The 20,733-nt window shown below is 34.5% G+C and overlaps 1 protein-coding gene across 2 annotated transcripts in view; it reads left to right on the forward strand.

Annotated features, from left to right (window-relative positions):
• Nucleotides 1-398: 398 nt before the first annotated feature.
• LOC149781798 (pleckstrin homology domain-containing family M member 1-like) overlaps nt 399-20,733 on the forward strand; it is a 95,791-nt gene continuing 75,456 nt past the window's right edge. For both annotated transcript variants that reach the window (XM_089935958.1, XM_089935959.1), the window contains exons 1-6: nt 399-502; nt 5,416-5,536; nt 9,247-9,325; nt 13,034-13,084; nt 17,127-17,222; nt 19,161-19,240. In XM_089935958.1, the coding sequence (XP_089792084.1) occupies nt 481-502; nt 5,416-5,536; nt 9,247-9,325; nt 13,034-13,084; nt 17,127-17,222; nt 19,161-19,240 (449 nt within the window). In that variant the 5' untranslated portion in view covers nt 399-480. The remainder of the gene's footprint in view (nt 503-5,415; nt 5,537-9,246; nt 9,326-13,033; nt 13,085-17,126; nt 17,223-19,160; nt 19,241-20,733) is intronic.

The raw sequence follows: 20,733 nt of genomic DNA on the forward strand, positions 1-20,733 counted from the left end.
CTCTTGTTCGCGATGGCAGCAGCGCACCTGTGTCCAGGTAAATTATCTATAACATTAATAACACTACTACTGCTACTACTACTACTAATAATAATAATAATAGTAATAATAATAATAAGAAGAAGAAGAAGACGAAGAAGAAAAAGAAAAGAAGACGAAGAAGAAGAATTGTAGTATTGTCAGCATTATTTAAACATCAATATATAGTATATTCCAATGAAAACACCATTATTGAAGAAGCATACTATATCTCTATTCGTGTCGGCTGAATAGTCTTGACCAATAGTAATCTTCAGGCCAAATCGTTCCGGGTCGAACTTTTTGGGATGCGAAATTACCTATACCTAGTATTAGTCTAGTCCTTGTGCTCTATCATTTGGGTAATCTTAGTCCTTTCCCTAGTACCAGATTGGAGTTGATCACCACCCAAATTTTCGTTAGTTTGTAATGTGAATCAGCTGTTGAAATAATGCAGTACAGATGAGTCTCTTTAAAAGACGAGGTTTGTGTAAAATAATAAGTTTGACGTGATTAGTGTGTGAGTTAGGATCAGGAATGTTTATTTCTGTTACCGAAATTGCGGCAATGTAGACATTTATTTTTCAGTAGCCAGGCTAAATAAGTTCGATAGACTACTGTATAGTCTCAATATACCTCCCCATTTGTTTGTACCCTACTATTGATTTAAAAGACAAAAAGCACAAATGAGATAAAAGATGCACAGAACATAGTTAGTTCATTTATTGATTTATAATTTCAAACCTGAGTATGCCCAGGTGGCTCCCTGATACCATTATCGTTAGTCCTACATGTTACACATCACGTTGATTTTGTTTAGGTACTATGTCTCGACCAACAAGTTGTTCTCCACCTTTTTTGTTTTGTTTGACTGGCGGCGGAAAAAGATATCACCGAAAATGATAAACCATGGCAAGATGTATATACACTACAAATATTAAATCTGGCTTGAAATTTGCTTGGAAATCTAAAGATTCTAAAGTTATGAACATGAATTTGTAGTTAAATTTATCGAATGCCTTCTCCTGATTTAGGCAGATGAAGGGGCAGGGGATTTATTTTTACTATGTATTGTAGCATATTGAATGTTCCAACCAAATAACCCATTTTCACATACCTTGTGACCAAAGAACCTTCGAACTTGTGTTCAAACTCATTTTTCAAATATTTTCAGTCAAGTGAATCTTTGATCCAATGGGTACTTTGTTATCAGAAAGCTTCAGACTAACCAAACCTTCAAACTTAACTTTGAACTTTTTGTTCAAAGTTACTAACTCTTGGATCAGTGAACCTTGAGAATGATGACCTCTTTGAGCTTGTGAATCTGGAGCAATTAAATCTTGGCTTAAAATGTTCAAAAAAAGAGCTGTTGTACAGTAATAGTTCAGACATTTTGAACAGTTACCCTAATTAAGAGTATCAGTCGATGGATAAAGTGCTTGGCAGATCCAAACCTATACCAATATAACAATGTGATATATTGGTACTGGTTTTGATGTCCCTGATATGTTTAGTTTCACTTGTAACTAGCCTCTTTACTTCACTCTTAAAACTTGGTAAAATTTCCTTTGATAGACATCATCTACCAAGGAAGATAAAAATTGTGTTTGCATGCAGAATGAACAAATAAAAATAACACCACTGCAAAAACATCTATCTATCGTTCCTTCATTTGTTAGCATGCTTGACACGTCACTGTGGTATCTATTTCAATGGCAGATTTGAAGTTATCCAGGCTTGGAGTATACCAACAATTTGTTCTCTACCATTTTTCTTTTGACATATATTTGGTGGCCACTAGTCATGTCAGAAAAAAAGGCAGAGAACAATTTGCTGGTCTAGGTTGGGAGCCACTGCTGCACATATTGGAAGTTAGTTCCAGTGAGCAACTGTCTGAGGAAAATATGAATGCTGATAAACATTCACCCTGCTCTGGTATATGATGCAGTGAATTGATGTGTCTTGTAGATCCTGCTGAGATGGCATGGCTGTATGGTACATTTATGCTGAGATGGCATGTTTCTATGGTACATTTGTGCTGAGATGGCATGGTTCTATGGTACATTTATGCTGAGATGGCATGATTCTATGGTACATTTATGCTGAGATGGCATGGTTCTATGGTACATTTATGCTGAGATGGCATGGTTCTATGGAGATATTGATGACTTAAAAAAGAAGTTAATGTTAGCATAGCTTATCAGTTGTTGCAATGAGTGATTGCCATTGTAAGTTGTTAAGCATGGAGGAAGCATGCTTAGAAGAAATACCAGCACACTAGTGGTTTTGTTGGTGATGTTATACTTCAAATTGTTACATAAGTTCTTCTATAAAGTGTGGATTATTGTGCACAATATGAAGACCTTTATCTTTGATGGTGAAGGTAAAATGCTGTGTGGATGTTTACCTTTATGGCATATTTGTGTGTCAAGTTTATTCTGTACAAGTGAGAGGTCATTGTTGTTGTTGATCTGCCAGTACATGGCTCAGTCATCAGCAGAAAGGCAGGCAGTTGCATGAAGGTTGTGAGCTGTCATTTATGTTGATTGGGATCAGAACTGGACCAAGCGCTGTAACCTGTGAAATGGCAGATATGTAATATGGTAGCAAATATTGATGTGGCACTGACAGTACATTTGCAGTAATCAATATTTTTAAAATAATGCAACAGATAGCATCTGCAATATTTGGTGCCACTTAACACAGTTGAGGCTTGATCTCAAGGCCTCAACAAATTCTCCATGTTTTTAGTGTTTCTGTTCAGTAACAGTGTATCAGAAAATGGGTGTTTATATTGTTCTGGCCTCTGTCTCAAAATGACTAAATCTTTTGAGTATTGAGAGTTATTTCAGAGTGTGAATTCTTACTTTAAATATACATATATCAACCTTTGATTTGTCATAGTATTTTTGTATTAGTTTAGACTAATGTCAATATTTGTGATAGAGGGGCCCAGTCTGTTGATCTGCTACAGTCCACTTCAAAACAGCTTGGTTATTTTGTTTGTTTATTGGGGATTTTTTTATTTGAAAGATCTGCAACATTACTGGCAATATAGTTGTCAAACTTGTTTGCCTTGATGGATTATTTTTGGTCTTTTTGGGGTTAAGAAGTCTGAAGTGGGCTTTTCCAGGCTTAACCATACATCCGATTTATACAAAATGTAAATCTTTACAGTTTTGGTCTTTGGTGCAGGGATCAGATATCATTGTCAACCAACATTCTGATAACACATCCTGTGTCACAGGCTTTGTGATCACCTTTGAAATGACAGGAAAAGCTGTCATATATGTTATAATTATAGCAACATCTGTTTCATTGTTATACACTGTATATAACAGTAGATTACATTTTCAGCTGGAAATATTCTGTTATGATTAACTGTGATATTGTTGTACATCTGATTCAGCAGAAAAATACTGTAATGAATCAGTCATAATATTGATAATATTCCTGTTGGGTGTCACAAACTCTAAGTATTGATACTGTTGTGAACAAAACTGAAATGAATAATCAATAATGAATGTCATAATAGTGATAATATTCCTGTTGGGTGTCACAAACTCTAAGTATTGATACTGTTGTGAACAAAACTGAAATGAATAATCAAACATTTGAATCAAAATACTTGTTTGTGAATTTTTGAATAAAAGACATGTTCATATATTTCTTTGCCAATGTTTAGAAGCAAACAAAGTGAAATGTAAACTACCCTTATGTTGAATTAGTCAACAGGAGTTCAAAATTAGTCAACAGGAGATCAACTTCAGCTTGTTGAAGTGGATATTATTATTTGGATTTATTATGAAAATTGTATAAATTTAAACAACCAGGGAGGTCATCAAACAGTTTTTGTCACTGCTGTGTTACATGACATAAATTTTAGCTTTATAACTTGTACAGATGTCTGTGTGTTGGATTTAAACTTAAACTGTACAGTTGTAACCTTTTGAATCAATATTTTCACTCAACTGGAATTTTTATTTATAAAAAGGTTACATGGGAGATAGACATACTTGAAATTGGTTGGATTATTTAATCTCTCTAGTTGTCATCCATTAGTCAAAACAACAGTCTGTGGCATACCATATGTCACAGTGAGAATAATAGAAAGGAGATTTACTTGAAATGAGTCAATAACTGATATATTTCTGGATGTGTGTGAAATTACTTTTTTCACCCATGAGATGAAATACATGTCATTAGCTCAGAGCACATACATTTTCTTTTTGTTTAATGTGCAGATATATTGGTTAGCAACATAACAAATTGTATTAGTATTTTTTCCAGTATCCAGCATAATATCAGCTGATTTACAGTGTATATTTTACTGTTTTGTTTGTATTGACACAGAAATGATCAGTATTAACATAATTCTCACACCTAATTCAAGGTAAAATACTACCAAAACAGCTGAAGAGATATTATGTATATGTACATTGTGGGATTTTTAACTTGGTTCATGGGGCCCCAAGTGGCCAAGTGGTCTAAAGCGCCCACCATTCCGGATCACTGCCATCTCACCTCTGTCTGTGTGGGTTCGAGTCCAAGGCTCAGCTAGCATGAGTACATGGGAAAGCCTGCCAGTAGCTTCTCGTGGGTCGGTGGTTCTTCTTCCACCAGTTATACTGGCCACCATGTATAGCCTATCTTGTGCTGAAAAATGGCGTTAAGCCCTACAACAACAACAACTTGGTTCATCTGTATGGTGGGTGGCCATACTCCACTCAACCAAGCAGGCATCAGATTTCTTGGTCATAATGTTATCAATGTCTGTCGATAAGGCAGTGAAAAAACATTTTGTTCATTCCACTCCATTGGATTATCAAATTATTTCTCTTGAAAAATCCTGAAATTGACAGCCTAGCATAAAATTTAATGTCAGAATTGGACGGCTATTTATGTTTTATAAATATGGTAAATTTCAAGGATAACATGCCTGTTGTAGAGGTTTAGCTTTAGACTTTTATTACCATATATACTTGCTTATAAGATGAGTCCAACTGTTAACAGCACAGACCCAAATCTGATGTTGCATAATGTGCCAGCAGATCTGGGCCTGTGCAGTTTGTTTGGAGTAATCAGTAGAACAAACAGCATTGAACCTGATCTGCAGGTGCATTATGCTATGGCAGATCAGGATATTTGCAGTTTGACTCGACTTATAAGCGAGTACAGATGGTACTATTATAATTGCACAAATCCAAAACTAAACTAATTTCTGTTTGTTGTTTAACATTTATGATTTTAAACCAGGATATATTGATAGATGTATAAAAAGCCTTGCAGAATTGCATCATATGTCTTATTGTATGTTTAAGTTTCTATCACAGAACTGCCAAAATGCATTGTATTACCTGTAAATTATAGTCTTAAGTTGATAATTTTCTTTTCCAGGTCCAAAAGATAATGAGATTGCTAGAGAAAATGAAATCAAGAGGAATATCACCCAGGAATTGTCAAAAGCTGTGAAGGCACTCCAGAAAGACAATGTTGCCAAAGCAGATCCTGTTTATAGGTAGGAAACATTATATACCATAGGCTGCTGTATTTATTGTTAACATTATATACCATAGGCTGCTGTATTTATTGTTAACACTATATACCATAGGCTGCTGTATTTATTGTTAACACTGTATACCATAGGCTGCTGTATTTATTGTTAACACTGTATACCATAGGCTGTTGTATTTATTGTTAACACTGTATACCATAGGCTGCTGTATTTATTGTTAACACTGTATACCATAGGCTGCTGTATTTATTGTTAACACTATATACCATAGGCTGCTGTATTTATTGTTAACACTATATACCATAGGCTGCTGTATTTATTGTTAACACTATATACCATAGGCTGCTGTATTTATTGTTAACATTTTGGATACATGCTGATATTGTTATGTACTCCGAGACCTCTTAAACTATCACTACTATAAAATGGAAAAATGATGTCATGGAATTTTAATTCCAAAATAATTAATATTACATGTACACATTTCAGGTCCCTTTTAGTTAAGGTATGCACTAATAGCTACCTACAGGGTCTCAATTTGTGAGGGTGGATGTCCTGGTAACTTCCACAAATTCTATCTGCATTCCCAAACAAACACAGTAGGACATCCTTATAAATATGTACATAAGGATAAAACCTGTTTTCCACACAGTTAGCAAGGTATTAGGAAAAGGATTATTGATTATAACTTGCTATTAATGTAATTAGATAGTTTTGCTGCAGTCTTCTTTCATTAGCGAAAATGGCTGGGTGCAAGTATGGTTACTTTATTGCATCTGGTAATGCTGTAATATTTTGAAGAATGAACCATTTTAATCATTTTCAAAATTTCCAAACTTTAGTACAAAGTGTCAGTCTTGCCGATGAGTATAATATATTATTCTGGTAGTCGGTTTACTGTCATTTCGCAATGTAGTTTGAGTGACTTTACAAGTATTAGCTGTTCTATGAACCAGGATCTTTTTGTGTTCTGTCATTTGCCCCCAAAATATAAATGATTGGTCCCCAAGTTGAATTTTCTCTAAGCTCAAAGAATATGTAAAACATTTAGACATTGCAAATTCTCAACAATCTCATACATATTTTAAAATCAGGTACTTTAAAAGCAGATGGTTGGAATACCTTGATTGGCTGCCTATTTAATATGCATTGTTTGCTAGTTTTTTAATTTATTATATGCTGTGGGTTATATAAAATTGTACCTTGTAGCCGATCATGTCCAAGATCAAGTTCGTGAGTGTGGGTTTAATAGGATCATTGTCAATAGAAGTAAACATTTACCTTGGTCTGAGTCTGGACATTGTATTTACCAGGTTCTTTATTTCAACCCTAGTAACAGATCTTGTTTAATTATTGCTTGTATTATTCTGGAAATGAACTTTAGTCCAGCATCCTGGCTGTTATATTTTTTTATATTAATTTTTTAAAACTATAATCTTGTTTACTGGAAAAATTATTTATTCCGACAATAACATCAGGGCAGAAATCATTTATATTTTTGTATTCAGATTTTGATTTGGTTTAAACTATTCTCTGGAAGTGCAAAGTGCTATATAATATTATTGGAAAGAGACATTAACTATGAATTCTAATAAATTAAAACAAGGAAACCTTGGATTATATTACTGTGATTCAATAAAAGAATGTTGGCACAGCAATACAGTTCAGGCCATTGGTACAGTCATTAGAGACTTCCAGCCACTAGAGACACATCAACACCTTCAGTGTTTGAAATTATTTGGAATACTACTAAAGATTATTCAGAACTTTATTCATTAGGAATTGTGTAAGTAATTTTAGGACTATTTGGGATTTAATTTGCAATAACATACATTTTTTTCTTTACATTTTCACTTTGTATTCTAGGTAAATAAATCAGGTTTTGAATTTCACACAGCTTGTTCCTTCTCGCACTTTTCTGTTACATAGTTTAAGACCATAGAGTTGTAACAGCTGAAATTCGTTATTAATTTGAAGATGTTTTGCAAAGTTTGACATGTCTCAACATCAAATGACTTTGCTAATCATTTCATGTAAAAATAATATTAATCTGAAGATTATATTTTGCCAGCATCAGGACAAGTAAAACGTTATTTTTTTTCTTCAGTATAATTTATTTAGAAATTTTCGTTTGTGCTCATGCATGCCTAGGTAAGGTAATTATAAAACACTACTAAGCATTTTCTTAGGACCATCCATTCCGTCTTTGCTTTTTGCAAGGTCTCTCAGTCATTGGATTGAAGAGAAAAGAAACTCTCCAGAAAAATTATATCAGCCAAGGTTTCAAAATATAATTAGTACAGGTTCAGGTGTAAACAATTATAATGTACCAGTCATGTGGTTAAATATATTAATGCTCCAGATGTGTGGTAAATATTTTGTGCTTCTGGAAGATGCAAGACTGTGTATAATTACTTGTCAATTATTTGAAAACTTTGATTGGGCAGATGCTAGAATCTGACATGGTTCAATACAATGATTTGTGTGTATTTGTGTTATCAAAATAAGCATGTCATGTACTTGTCAAGCTGACTTTGTGTTTTGTGTGTAGGATTAGATGTTTGTGCATTCTGAGTAAAGAATAAATGATGTACATCACAGTATTCCAGTTTTAGTTAATTATGTCTGATGCAGCCATCTCCCTCATGCTTCACTTGTGAGCATCCTAAGCTTAAATTTCTGGACATGCCTAAATCCTCTCTTCTCTCCTGTCACTGGATGACCAATCAGTAAATGAATTACCCACTAATTGTTAAGATCTTTACCTTCTACCACTCCCTGACTGTCAGTAAATGAATTACCACTCCCTAGCTGTCAGTAAATAAATTTCCACTACCTGGCTGTCAGTAAATGAATTACCACTCCCTAGCTGTTGCGTAGTACTAACATGATCATGTTAAAGACAATAAAAACAGTAATATCACTGAAAACCACTAAACATCAAGGACTTCCAGCATTTAGAATTGGGGCTTCCAAAAATGACACCCAGGAAGTACTGGACTTCCTGATTTAGGAAATTAGTGGAACCTCTGTCCAAACAGGTTAAGGTTCAACCAGTGACTCTTTTTTAATGACATGGAAATATCCAGTGATGCTGATCCAGTGTTGAACCACTTTCGCAATTTGATTAAAAACATTTGACCATAAAGAAACCAGTGTTGAATTGATTTTTGAATGCTGTTTTTGTCATTATATATATACATATATATATATATATATATATATATATATATATATATATGTATCAAGTACATGTATATCTGTTGCAACAGGTACTACCTTTTACATTGTTATTGCTATTCATTCCCTCTGCCTCTTTCTTGTCCACATTTAGTGTTATTCATTTACACCACCTCCTTCTTGTCAAGCACCTTGCCCACAGTTATTGCCATTCATTCCTTCTGCCTCCTTCCTGTCAAGCACCCCTATCCAAGTTATTACCATTCATTCTCACAACCTCCTTCCTGTTATTTACCTAGCCCAGTTGTTGCCATTCATTCCCATATCCCCTTTCCTGCAAAGCAGTTAACCAGTTATTGCCTTTCATTTTCTCCACCTCCTTCCTGTCAAGCACTTAGTCCATCGTAAGGTGGGATTGGATCACATTCTTTTTAGAAAGAATAAAAGAAGTTTTCATACCACGCTCAGACAAAAAATAAAATCCCCTCTTCCATGATGCTGTTGTGTTTGATTTCATTCATCATCATTTACAGTTCTGATGTAGCCAATGCTGTGTGCAGTGCACTAGAAGCTGTCTTCCTACATGGATTGAAAGGCTCAGTCACAAGAAAGGTAATGAAGAAATTGTCATTCATAATGTACAGATTATAAGCAAGTTGAAACATAAAACAAACCAGAAGATGTGCCGGAGTTCTGTCTTGTATCTTATGATACTACTCTTTATGTTTATTTTTAAGGGTTTGTCTTCCTAATTTGGCTTTGCAGTTTATTATATTTACATTTTTTGATGTTAATATACATGGCATAATATAGCCATTATTGTGTGGATATGCTGTTAAACTCTTTACAGACATCCATAGCAAAATTAACCACCATTATTTTCCTGAGGATTATGAAGCTGGTTTGCACAGTATGGTCTCACTTTCTCTTCCAGTTCCCTTGCACTCTTTCTCTCTCTCTCTCTCTTTTGCTACCGCTCCGGTGGCCTAGAGGTTAGAGCGTCCGCTTCGGATGCGGGAGGTCGTGGGTTCGATCCCTGGCCGAGTCATACCAAAGACTTGCAAAAATGGTACTAACAGCTGCTTCGCTTGGCGCTCAGCATTAAGAAGTTAGTGTTAGGACTGGTCGGCCCGGTGTCAGGATAATGTGACTGGGTGGGACATCATGCTACATGTCTGCGACATGATGCCCCAGTGCTAGACATCACTATAAACTGCCACATTTCAGACATCGTAGCGATATGACTGAAAAATTGTTAAAGCTACGTTAAAAATCAAAATCACATCACATCACACTCTCTCTTTTGCTAACATTTTGTAAAGTCATGCATTGTGTATCTTTCAGCAGTTGCTATTTTATATTTCTCATGTGAATTGCTAAAACTAGAAATATTTGTACATGGCCTGTCACACACCAGTAAACAAAATTTTAGCAAATTTGACAGAAAATGCCATGTTGTATTGGGAACCTTAAAAAATTGATGCTTATCTGCCATCAAATATGACTTCCATTACTAAAAATAGAAAAACACTTAACAATTTAAACAACTTCCTTATATAAAAATTGAACAGAATTTGACCAAAAATGACAAAAAATACTTTGGCATAGAGAGCATTTAGTTGTTTTTCTTTTGACAAATGATGCCAATCAGCAATCAACTATGGCCACCATTGCTAAAAACAAAAAACAAACATTTAAGCAGCGTATTCTGAACACATAATCGACAGAATTTGACCAGAGTTCTGGCAAGAACACCGATTTGGGATTTGTGAAATCACACAACAGAATTTGACCAAAGTTCTGGCAAGAACACCGATTTGGGATTTGTGAAATCATACAACAGAATTTGACCAAAGTTCTGGCAAGAACACCGATTTGGGATTTGTGAAATCACACAACAGAATTTGACCAGAGTTCTGGCAAGAACACTGATTTGTGATTTGTGAAATCACACAACAGAAGGACTGGTGTAAGATCTGTTTATCAGAGGCTGGAAAATAACTGTTATCAGCAGTAACCATTACAGAATGTCTTGGATTTTATGATTAAGTACATTATACAGTGAAACCCTGCTATACCGGTAACACACTTTGTTACAGTGAAACCCTGCTATTCCGGTAACACACTTTGTTACATTGAAACCCTGCTATACCGGTAACACACTTTGTTACATTGAAACCCTGCTATAACACATTGTTACATTATAACCCTGCTATAACAAAACTTAAATAAAATTGTATAACATAGTTGTTGCATGGCTCCTAAATTTTTACATCCTCACTTATCCTCAGTGATTTTTAATCACTGCAGAATATTTTTGGCAAAAGTAAATGGGAGTTTGATTTTTTAATCTGCTGAAATTTGTTGTATTCTTCAAGAAAAGGGTTTGTATTTCTTTAAATAAAAATTGAAAAGTTCTGTTTATAAATATTTGTTACAGATATGTTTGCACTTTGGTGTTATTCTCTTTTTTTTATAAAAGATATCTCCAAAAGGAGTTGTCGTCTTCTGATTGGCATTAACTCATGAATAATAACATTAATAATTCTTCATTGTGTCTGCTTCTAGTAAATTGTGTAAATTGTTGTTCAGTCCTGGGGAAACAATGACTACCAATGCTTGCTCAGTCAACCAGTAAACACACCCAGAATAGACCCCTCACCTGAATCAATAATTAATTTACCTACTTAATAAGTAATTGTAAATCTTCAATATTAATTTCACTGCAAGCTGTTGTTGAAAATACCGGTTGCTGATTAATAACAATTATGAAATGAAAGCTGTCCTTTTGCACATGTGGTTTGGCAATATTGTCTAGCAAATGTTGTGATGAGTCAGCCAGTGGCTGAAAATCAATCAGTTATTCTGTAAATAATAAGCTATATCAAGCAGTGTCTATTAATAAGTGGAATATATATGAATATATTGCAGAGGTCTGGAAAAGTTTTGTTGGACATTTGTAAGAAACAGTTTTGATCATTACCCTATATATGTGTCTGTGTGTGTGTGTGCGTTTCAATTCTGACTGGTTCCTTTTCATTTCCTTAAAGTAAAGTCAGAAATGCAGATGACATCAACTGCAGAACAGTCTAACGTATACAACCTATTGGTTATTGTAATACTACCCTGTTACATGTAATACTACTGGTATTGGATGCTGACTGGAACAGAACCATTCAAGTTTTAGGGATGGAATGATTTGCTCTTGTAGCCATAAAAGCTATTCCCTGTATTGATGAAGGACTTATTTAATTATTATTGTTTTTGTCTTTTATACTGTTTGTTGGAGGTTGCTCATTACCCATGAAATCAAATGGTTACTTCTTAACATGGCTGAGATTAGTTTCTAGGTCACACTATGCTACATGTTTTTAACAGAAAATCACTATGGCATTTTCACACCAGTTGATATGTTCAACTCAAGGACATTATGAGGTCAGATACCATACGAATAGCCTAAGTACAAGTTTCTTATTAGAAACTCCCAATATCCGATTTGGGCATTTTACTGTTGGTCAAATATCTGTCTTGTTGGACATGCCCTGCGTGAATATTTCCAACCATATATATATTTTCTATGGAATTATTATTTGAATACATTGTGATTGGTTAATGAGTAGATCAGTACTACATGCACAATTCAGTTGCCAGTTTTCTTACATGTATTCATCAATGCCAATTCTCTTGTACATATATGTATCAATTCCAGTTCTCTTATACATGTATCAGTGCCCATTCTTTTATACATATATGTATCAATGCCAACCCTCTTATACATGTTATGTATCAATGCTATTTCTCATACATGTATGTATCAGTGCCAGTTCTCTTATACATCTATCAATGTCATTTTTCATACATGTATATATTAGTGTCAGTTCTCATATGTGTATGTATCAGTGCCAGTTCACTTCTACAAATATTATCAGTGCATGGTTTTCTGCAAAATATTGAATATTGCAATAACTGTTTTAAGTATTTCTTGTTCAAGGCGCATCAATTTCAATTTGTAACTGCGTCACAAAGGCCCATGATACCTCCACCCCCAGTCATGTAGCCAAAATGATGCTCATGCAGTATTTTATTTAGTTAACTGACTGGTTGGGTTGATATGTTAAATGTCACAGTCACACTTTGGAGCCAGCCCTCATCTTAAAGGGGGGGGGGGTCACTACAATTTTTTTTACATCCATTATCTTAACTATGTGAATTCATCAGGTGATGTTATGTTAGGATAATGTACACTGACTGGCAAGGGACCTTGAAACAACAATCATGTATTACTGATATTATGTGATAAAATGCGTTTTTATTCTTCAGCTGGTTACCTATATGGTGGGTCAACAGCAGAATGATTCTACGCTATCAATGGTAAGATTATTGGTACGAGTATATGTTCAAGAGGCATATAGTGTTCCTTTTCCCTGCATGTAGTAGGTCGTATTTGTTATCGTGTACAGAAACAGCTAAATTAAAATTTAGACTTGTTTTTGTAAAGTTTGAACTTTTACAGAAGTCATATCTGTAATGGATGTTACTTTCTACTGGACTAAAAACAGCCTTCAAACTATGTGAAGGTTAGAAACATGTGCCTATTTTGGTCAAGGTTAGAACACTATAAGCTTTCATTATTAGGCACTTAATCATGAACCAGTGTCATACATTTCTCCCTCTTTATAATATAACTCCAGATATATTGGGATATTTCTATTGACCCAATGATGGCTGTTCCATTAAAAAGTGCATGGGACCTATGGAAGGCAATTTAATTTTTTTAAATAATTTTAATATGAACTCTGTGAAATAAAATTGCCCCAGTATATATTTTTAAAAACCGCCTTTCCTTGCTATCATGTATGTTTAAATGGAGCAACCCTTAAACTATAATCATGCCATTGTTTAATAATTATGGTTGAAAGAAAATAAGATGAACTTTATTAATATATCTTCATGTTCTTATCAAAACACCATTATTTAACAAATTTTTATAGTACCCATTATACCATGGTTGCATATATTACACTATTATCAATATATCACAGTTTTGTATTTATCGCTGTACTTAGTAGAGCATGGTTCACTACAATATAGTTTGCAGTTAGGGACCCTGATTACTGCATTATAACAAGTCTGAACTGTACTGTATTATATATACATCAGCATGATGTGTATACTGTCTCCAGCATATTCAAAGATCATTTTGGGTATTGATTGAAGGTTTGACCAAAAAGAAGGGAAAATGGTCATTTTGCATGTATGAAACCCCATATGTTTGTTTTTTCAGGCCCAGAATAATTATTTGTTCTGTTTTGGGTCAGTGCTTCAATACAAAATCAACATAATCATTTTGAGTATTTTGAAGATAAGGATATTATAAAAATCACATTAAAACATGACTTTCTGTTTTTGATTATTAAAAATATCAAATAATAAATACTTTGAATGTTTTTAATTTTATCAAGATATGCATTTATGCTGATTATGGCATAGTTTGAAAGCTTTTTAAATAGTAACATTCATTTTTTACATTAAAAAAATTGAAATTCTCTTCTTCAGAATGAAGTTACAATACAGTGAAATCTTGCTGTAACATGCTTTGTTATAACACAGATTCTGACATGGCATGATTGTGGCATGGCTTCAGCAATTTAACAATAATTGCACCAATATCTTGAAGCACTACAAAGTTTTATTGCCAAAATAAACAAGAGTTTGATTCAATAATTTAGCAAGATAAATCTGTTCTTGAAGAAAAAATATCACAAGATTCTTGCTTTTTTTTAAAAGAGGTCAGCTCCTTAAAGAACTGATAATTGTTAATTTGATTATTGTACCATCAACAATAACGCTGGCAAGTGTTTGTTTTCAGTGCATCCTGTGTACTGTCATTGCTTAGTCCAGGGAAGACAATAGCAAGATGTTTGCTTAGTTATCTGGCAAACACAATCAAGCACCAAACAATGAAGTTGTCTGAGAAAGTTTCTCAACCAAATTTATAAATCAATTAATTTACCTACCTATTGAAGAGAAAGCAATAGTCCACCAATTCCAGCCAAGTCAACCATCATACACACTCACTGAAACAACTTATGACCCAAGTTGACATTAACCGTTGTGGTCATTGCTACATACATATTCCCCATCACCACCACTCACTGAAACAACTTTAAGACCCAAGTTGACATGAACCATTTTGGTCATTGCTACATACATATTCCTCCTCACTACCACTCACCTCCTTTCATCATAGTCCTTTCATTTTAATATCAGAATATACAGTTATCAGCTCCAGATGATTAGCATATACATGGTCTACTTTTCATTGTGAATGCTTTAGTATATCAACAGCTGTAATGTTGTCAAACACTGATTGGAACATAATGCTTTTGTTCATAAGGGCTGAGGGATTTATTGTTGTAATTACACATGCTACACCCATTTTGCAATATTGTAAAGTCATAAACTTAATTTTCAGTGAATATAGGAATTATTTAATTTATTTCCTCGGTCTTTTAGAGAATTACAACATTTTTAAGCATATTACTCTTTACCCATGAAGTCGAACAATTTACTCCCAGACTTGCTTTTAGGTATTTAACATCTGTTGATTTTTTTTCATCTCAAGCACCTTATGAGGTCAGTGCCTATGACATGCTGTATGAAGATCATTTAAAGTATTTTCCAAGTCTAAATTCACATTTCATTGTAGAATCCCTCAATGTTTGATTTATGCATTTTATTGTCAGTCGGAAATAAGACCTTTTGGATATGTCCAGCAAATATGAATGGTTCAGGAAATTCAGTGTTTCATAAGTTAGTGTGAGTTTATTAGCAAGAAATGAAGTATTTGGATTTGAATGGACCTGACAGACAAATTATTTGAAATTATGCTTCTTTTTGCACATTTCTGATGGAATTACTATTGAGATTGGATGGTGAGTACACATCCTCTGTTTATTTTTAAGTTGCAGAATTTCATAAACATGTATAAGTATGTACCAATGAATGGTTCCCTGCCAAGAAAAGGAATTATTTTTTAAGTATTCTCTAATATTCATCAAGTTAGTAACTACATCACTTGAGTCTGCACACAGCACCCCCTCCCCCCTCATTCTGCGACTTGGTTGGAAACTACATGATATGTTACATAGCATGGTGGCACTTTGTGAATTGCAACCATCATGTTATAATGGGATTTCACTGTATATCTACTTCTAGGCATATTATAAAATATTACCCTAGGCTGAAAAGAGCCCTTATATTACCCCCCTTTATCACAAAGAAGGTGTATTTATTGTATGCATACATTTATCTGTACACTACTCATAACTCTAATGATTAGATTTGCCTTGAATCTCCGTATCTCATTATCAGCATTTTTTGCCTACTTTTAAAGGTTGGATGAGCTGCTGTTAATAGATTACTTTGTGTTGTTAGCATGCTGTGAATGAATTTTCTAAAACTCTGTCATTAAGAAAGTTATCAGAGGCATATACTCAGTTCTATTGTAAAACCTGATGGAGTGAGTGTTTTTGACATACATCTAGAATAGGCTGATTCAGGGGCTTAAATATATTCTCTTCGGATTATTATTTTTTGACAACCTCAGTGCAAGTTTGTATTGTATTATGTATTGAATCAAAGCATTCACATCAACGGATCATTTCTGAAGTATCTTGCAACTAATTTTGTTTCGTCTCAGCTGTGAATAATGTGAAAACTGAGACATTTGTTATATTCATCATCCATTGGAAATGGCTTGTGGATCAGATTACATGAATTAGAAGAACTTGCAGTAAGGTCCATATTATGGTATGTCAAACTGTTTATGAAATATACAAGTATGACTTTGCCCCATACAAGTATGACTGTATGCCCTATACAAATATGACTATGCCCCATACCAGTATGACTGTATGCCCTATACAAGTATGTCTGTATGCCTTATGCAAGTATGACTGTATGCCTTATACAAATGTGACTGTATGTCCTAAGTTACAAACAGTTGAATAACTTATTGTGTTGTTCAACAAGTTTAATAAGTTTCATGTCAGATGTTAAAGATTCAATTTATTGCACAATTTAAAACACTAGAAAATACTGCCATGTGTTGCATTATAACTTTTGCAAGATGATAGGTTACATTTTGAGATATGTTTATATGTGATGTTATGACATTGTACTATTATGTTTATGGTGTGATGTTATGACACCAGTTAATTACAGTGCTTTCATAATGGGATATATGATCTCTAATCTTCAGACTTTGGGTGGAGGTTGTACAGAAGAAAGATAGATGCTTTAAAATAATAGAAGGTCAAAGTCATGGTGATTGCATTGATTTCTGAACAACAAAATACATTTCCAGATTTTATTCCAAATACTTCTGATCAGATTTTATATCTCATTTCAGAATTTTTGGCAATTTGTCTCCAAGTTTACACATGCTGATGTTGTTGCCCAGTTGAAGCATCTTGGTCAGATCACCACAGAGATTGGTCTTTGTAGGGTGTGTAGTCATTTTTTCAGAGTGTCTTTGCTAATTTGTATACTTAGGGCCCTGCATCAGGATATTTGAGACCTGTAGTCTTTCTATCTGCCCACTGTTGCACATCTTTATGATCCACCACAACTCGGCAACCATAATAGATGAATTGCCTATTACATATAAAGGTTTTAAAGGTTTTCCTGTACAGGTCAAATTTTGATGCAGTTATTGCCCTTTTTCATCAGTATTACATTGTCACTATTGCAGTAAACAGCATAGCTATATATAATATTGATGCTTTTTTGTGTACACATTGTCTCAAGACCTAGATGTTGCAATGATTTGTTTTGTCTCATTAACTACTTGCATAGAGTTATAGACCTTGAAAGTTCATCTCTTCACATAGGATGTTGCTTGTAAGTGGCATAACTCAAGAACCTTAAAAAAATATTCTAATACAATCAATGGCACCTGCTTCAGGAGTCCATGGGAGGTGGATGAAAGGTTAGATCTACAGAATTGTCAATTACAGTGATGCTTTAAAATATTTTCTGATGAAGTTTATGTGTACAGTCATAGTTTGTATACAAAGAGTTTTGTATTAAGTCTCCAAGGTCACCTTTGGGAGGGTGGGTGGGTGGTAGTCTATGCAAAACTGAGCATAAGTGCAATGGATAGTCATTGCAGTTGCTTTGGTCAACTTATGTTTCTGTCGATAAAAGTCATAATTACTTCATGTCATAATATTATCTTTAGTATTAGATTTTGTGAACTCACTTCTGCATATTTGGAACTTATAATTTTTTTAGTGAATTGCTCATTGGTGAATCTATACAACTGAATTTAACCGCTCCGGTGGCCTAGTGGTTAGAGCATATGCCTCGGATGTGGGATGTTGCGGGTTCGAAACCCTGGCCAAGTCATACCAAAGACTTATAAAAATGGTACTAACAGCTGCCTCGCTAGGTGCTCAGCATTACGAGGTTATTGTTAGGACTGGTCGGCCTGTTGTCAGGATAATGTGACTGAGTGGGACATGATGCTACATTTCTGTGGTATGATGCCCCAATGCTAGACATCACTGTAAACTGTGACACTGCAGATATCATAGCAATATGACTGATAAATTGTTAGAGCTACATTAAAAATTCAAATCACACACACACAAGCAAGTAAATTTTAGAGTATTGAACTATCTAACTATATTTGCAAATATATTTTTATGCATGTAAAAATTATGGTATAGACAACAGATAAATTTTAGCTTAACAGAAGACAACACAGGTTTAGGCCCTTTGTCAATTTGAGGCAAAGCGATTTGCAGGAAATAGTTTATAAAATGCCAGATTGTGACTTGGGGTTGAGGCTGAAGCAGTTCATTCATGACTATTAACAGTTCTTTCAGATATTTCTTGATATACTTTTAATTATAATTGAATGTCACTATTTCTGCCCTCAATCTGTATGCACTGTTAACCCAGTGTTTAAAATGACATTTTTAGGCTGATGTCCCTATGGCTACCAAAGGTTTAAAGGTGCGTAAAGAACTGATTGGCAGCAGTTTCCTGTTTGATTTGGACCTTCCTTACACAAAGAATGAGTTTCTGTTTGTGCTATATAAAATCAGATCAGTAGGCTGAATTTAGACCAATTTTGTTAGTACATTTTTCCATAGTTGTTTTTTAAATGAAGTTTAGTCATTTTATTTTTAACATTCCCACATTAGAGTTGTGTTCCTTTCTCGGATTTATAATTACTTTATTTGTAGGTGTTCCTATACACCTTTTTACGAGATGATGCATTTGCATTATCACACATGCAACACTACCTGATGTTGTGAGCTTATTAGTATACAAAAAAATAAAATATGGAGAGAAAAAAATCTTCACACTTTGAAATCTACAAATTATAATCCTCTTGATTTATAAGGTCGCTGTTATTTTGTAATGATTTTTGCAGGCTTGGGTCCGGATGGCAGTCAGTGACTGTTTGATGGAAAGCTATGTTGATGCTGTGATATCTGACAAAGAGAGTCTGCAGTAAGTGGTGATGTGTTTAACATTACAACATTGTATATGGCATAGCTATTTTAGTGATTTAAACTGTATGATTTCTCAGCAGTTTTTTGGTTATTATTGCAACCATTTTTAGTACAGTTCCATTAAGGCACATGTCATGGAGTGGCTTTTAGTATTATCCATGCCAATCCATTCCGTCTGTCAGTTCCCAGTTCCTTGGCTGCTCATTAATTTTTAAATAACTTACCATGTTTACAACAAATTTAGTATCAAGATTTGCATCACGTAATTCTTGGTAAATTTTTATTTTTGTCAACTTTCTCCCACATAAATTGTCAGTTTTTGTCCCCATTTGTCAGTGTACAGTTGTGGTCTCCATTTGTCAATGTACTATATTGTTGCTGGTTTCTGTCTTTTATACATGTATCTTGTCTTGTCAATTCTTAGATTTCTTTAGTAATCTTGAGGCTTGAAAGGATAGATAACTCATCAGTAGAAGCTGTTTGTATTGGTCAAAATTTTTTATATTCATTTTGTGTATTATCCCCTTTTTTTAGTGCTGGGGATATGGTAATTTCCTTTGTTCATCCATCCATTCATTCATCTAGCCATAAGAGGACCTACTTCAAAGCCATTGGATACAGATTTACTAAAATTGTTTAATTAGTGGCCATCTAGTCACTATGAGCACCACCAACTATTGTCCCATATCATTGCAAGAAGCAACCGTGATGCCAGTACCTAAGTGGACCATACTATCACCACCAACTATTGTCCCATATCATTGCAAGAAGCAACAGTGATGCCAGTACCTAAATGGACCAGACTATCCCCACCAACTATTGTCCCATATCATTATCATTGCAAGAAGCAACAGTGATGCCAGTACCTAAATGGACCAGACTATCCCCACCAACTATTGTCCCATATCATTGCAAGAAGCAACCGTGATGCCAGTACCTAAATGGACCAGACTATCCCCACCAACTATTGTCCCATATCATTGCAAGAAGCAACCGTGATGCCAGTACCTAAATGGACCAGACTATCCCCACCAACTATTGTCCCATATCATTATCATTGCAAGAAGCAACAGTGATGCCAGTACCTAAATGGACCAGACTATCCCCACCAACTATTGTCCCATATCATTGCAAGAAGCAACCGTGATGCCAGTACCTAAATGGACCAGACTATCCCCACCAACTATTGCCCCATATCATTGCAAGAAGCAACAGTGATGCCAGTACCTAAATGGACCATGCTATTCCCTCTGACTATCATTCCATATCATTAATAAGCTTTATTTGCTTAACCATGGAATGGAAATTGGGGAGGAAAAGAATGTTCATTGAACTCATCTACAGAACACTAAATTCATAATTTGTCTTTATTCATATTTAAGTTAAGACCGTGCTTTTTATCCTGTCGTTTTCATTGCTTTGATTATATATTGCCACTTTTTTTCCTGTCTTTTCCATTAATATGATTATATAATGCCATTTTATCCTGTC

This window comes from Sinohyriopsis cumingii, chromosome 15, assembly GCF_028554795.1.
Source record: "Sinohyriopsis cumingii isolate HCF-2022 chromosome 15, ASM2855479v2, whole genome shotgun sequence".
Taxonomy (NCBI): domain Eukaryota; kingdom Metazoa; phylum Mollusca; class Bivalvia; order Unionida; family Unionidae; genus Sinohyriopsis; species Sinohyriopsis cumingii.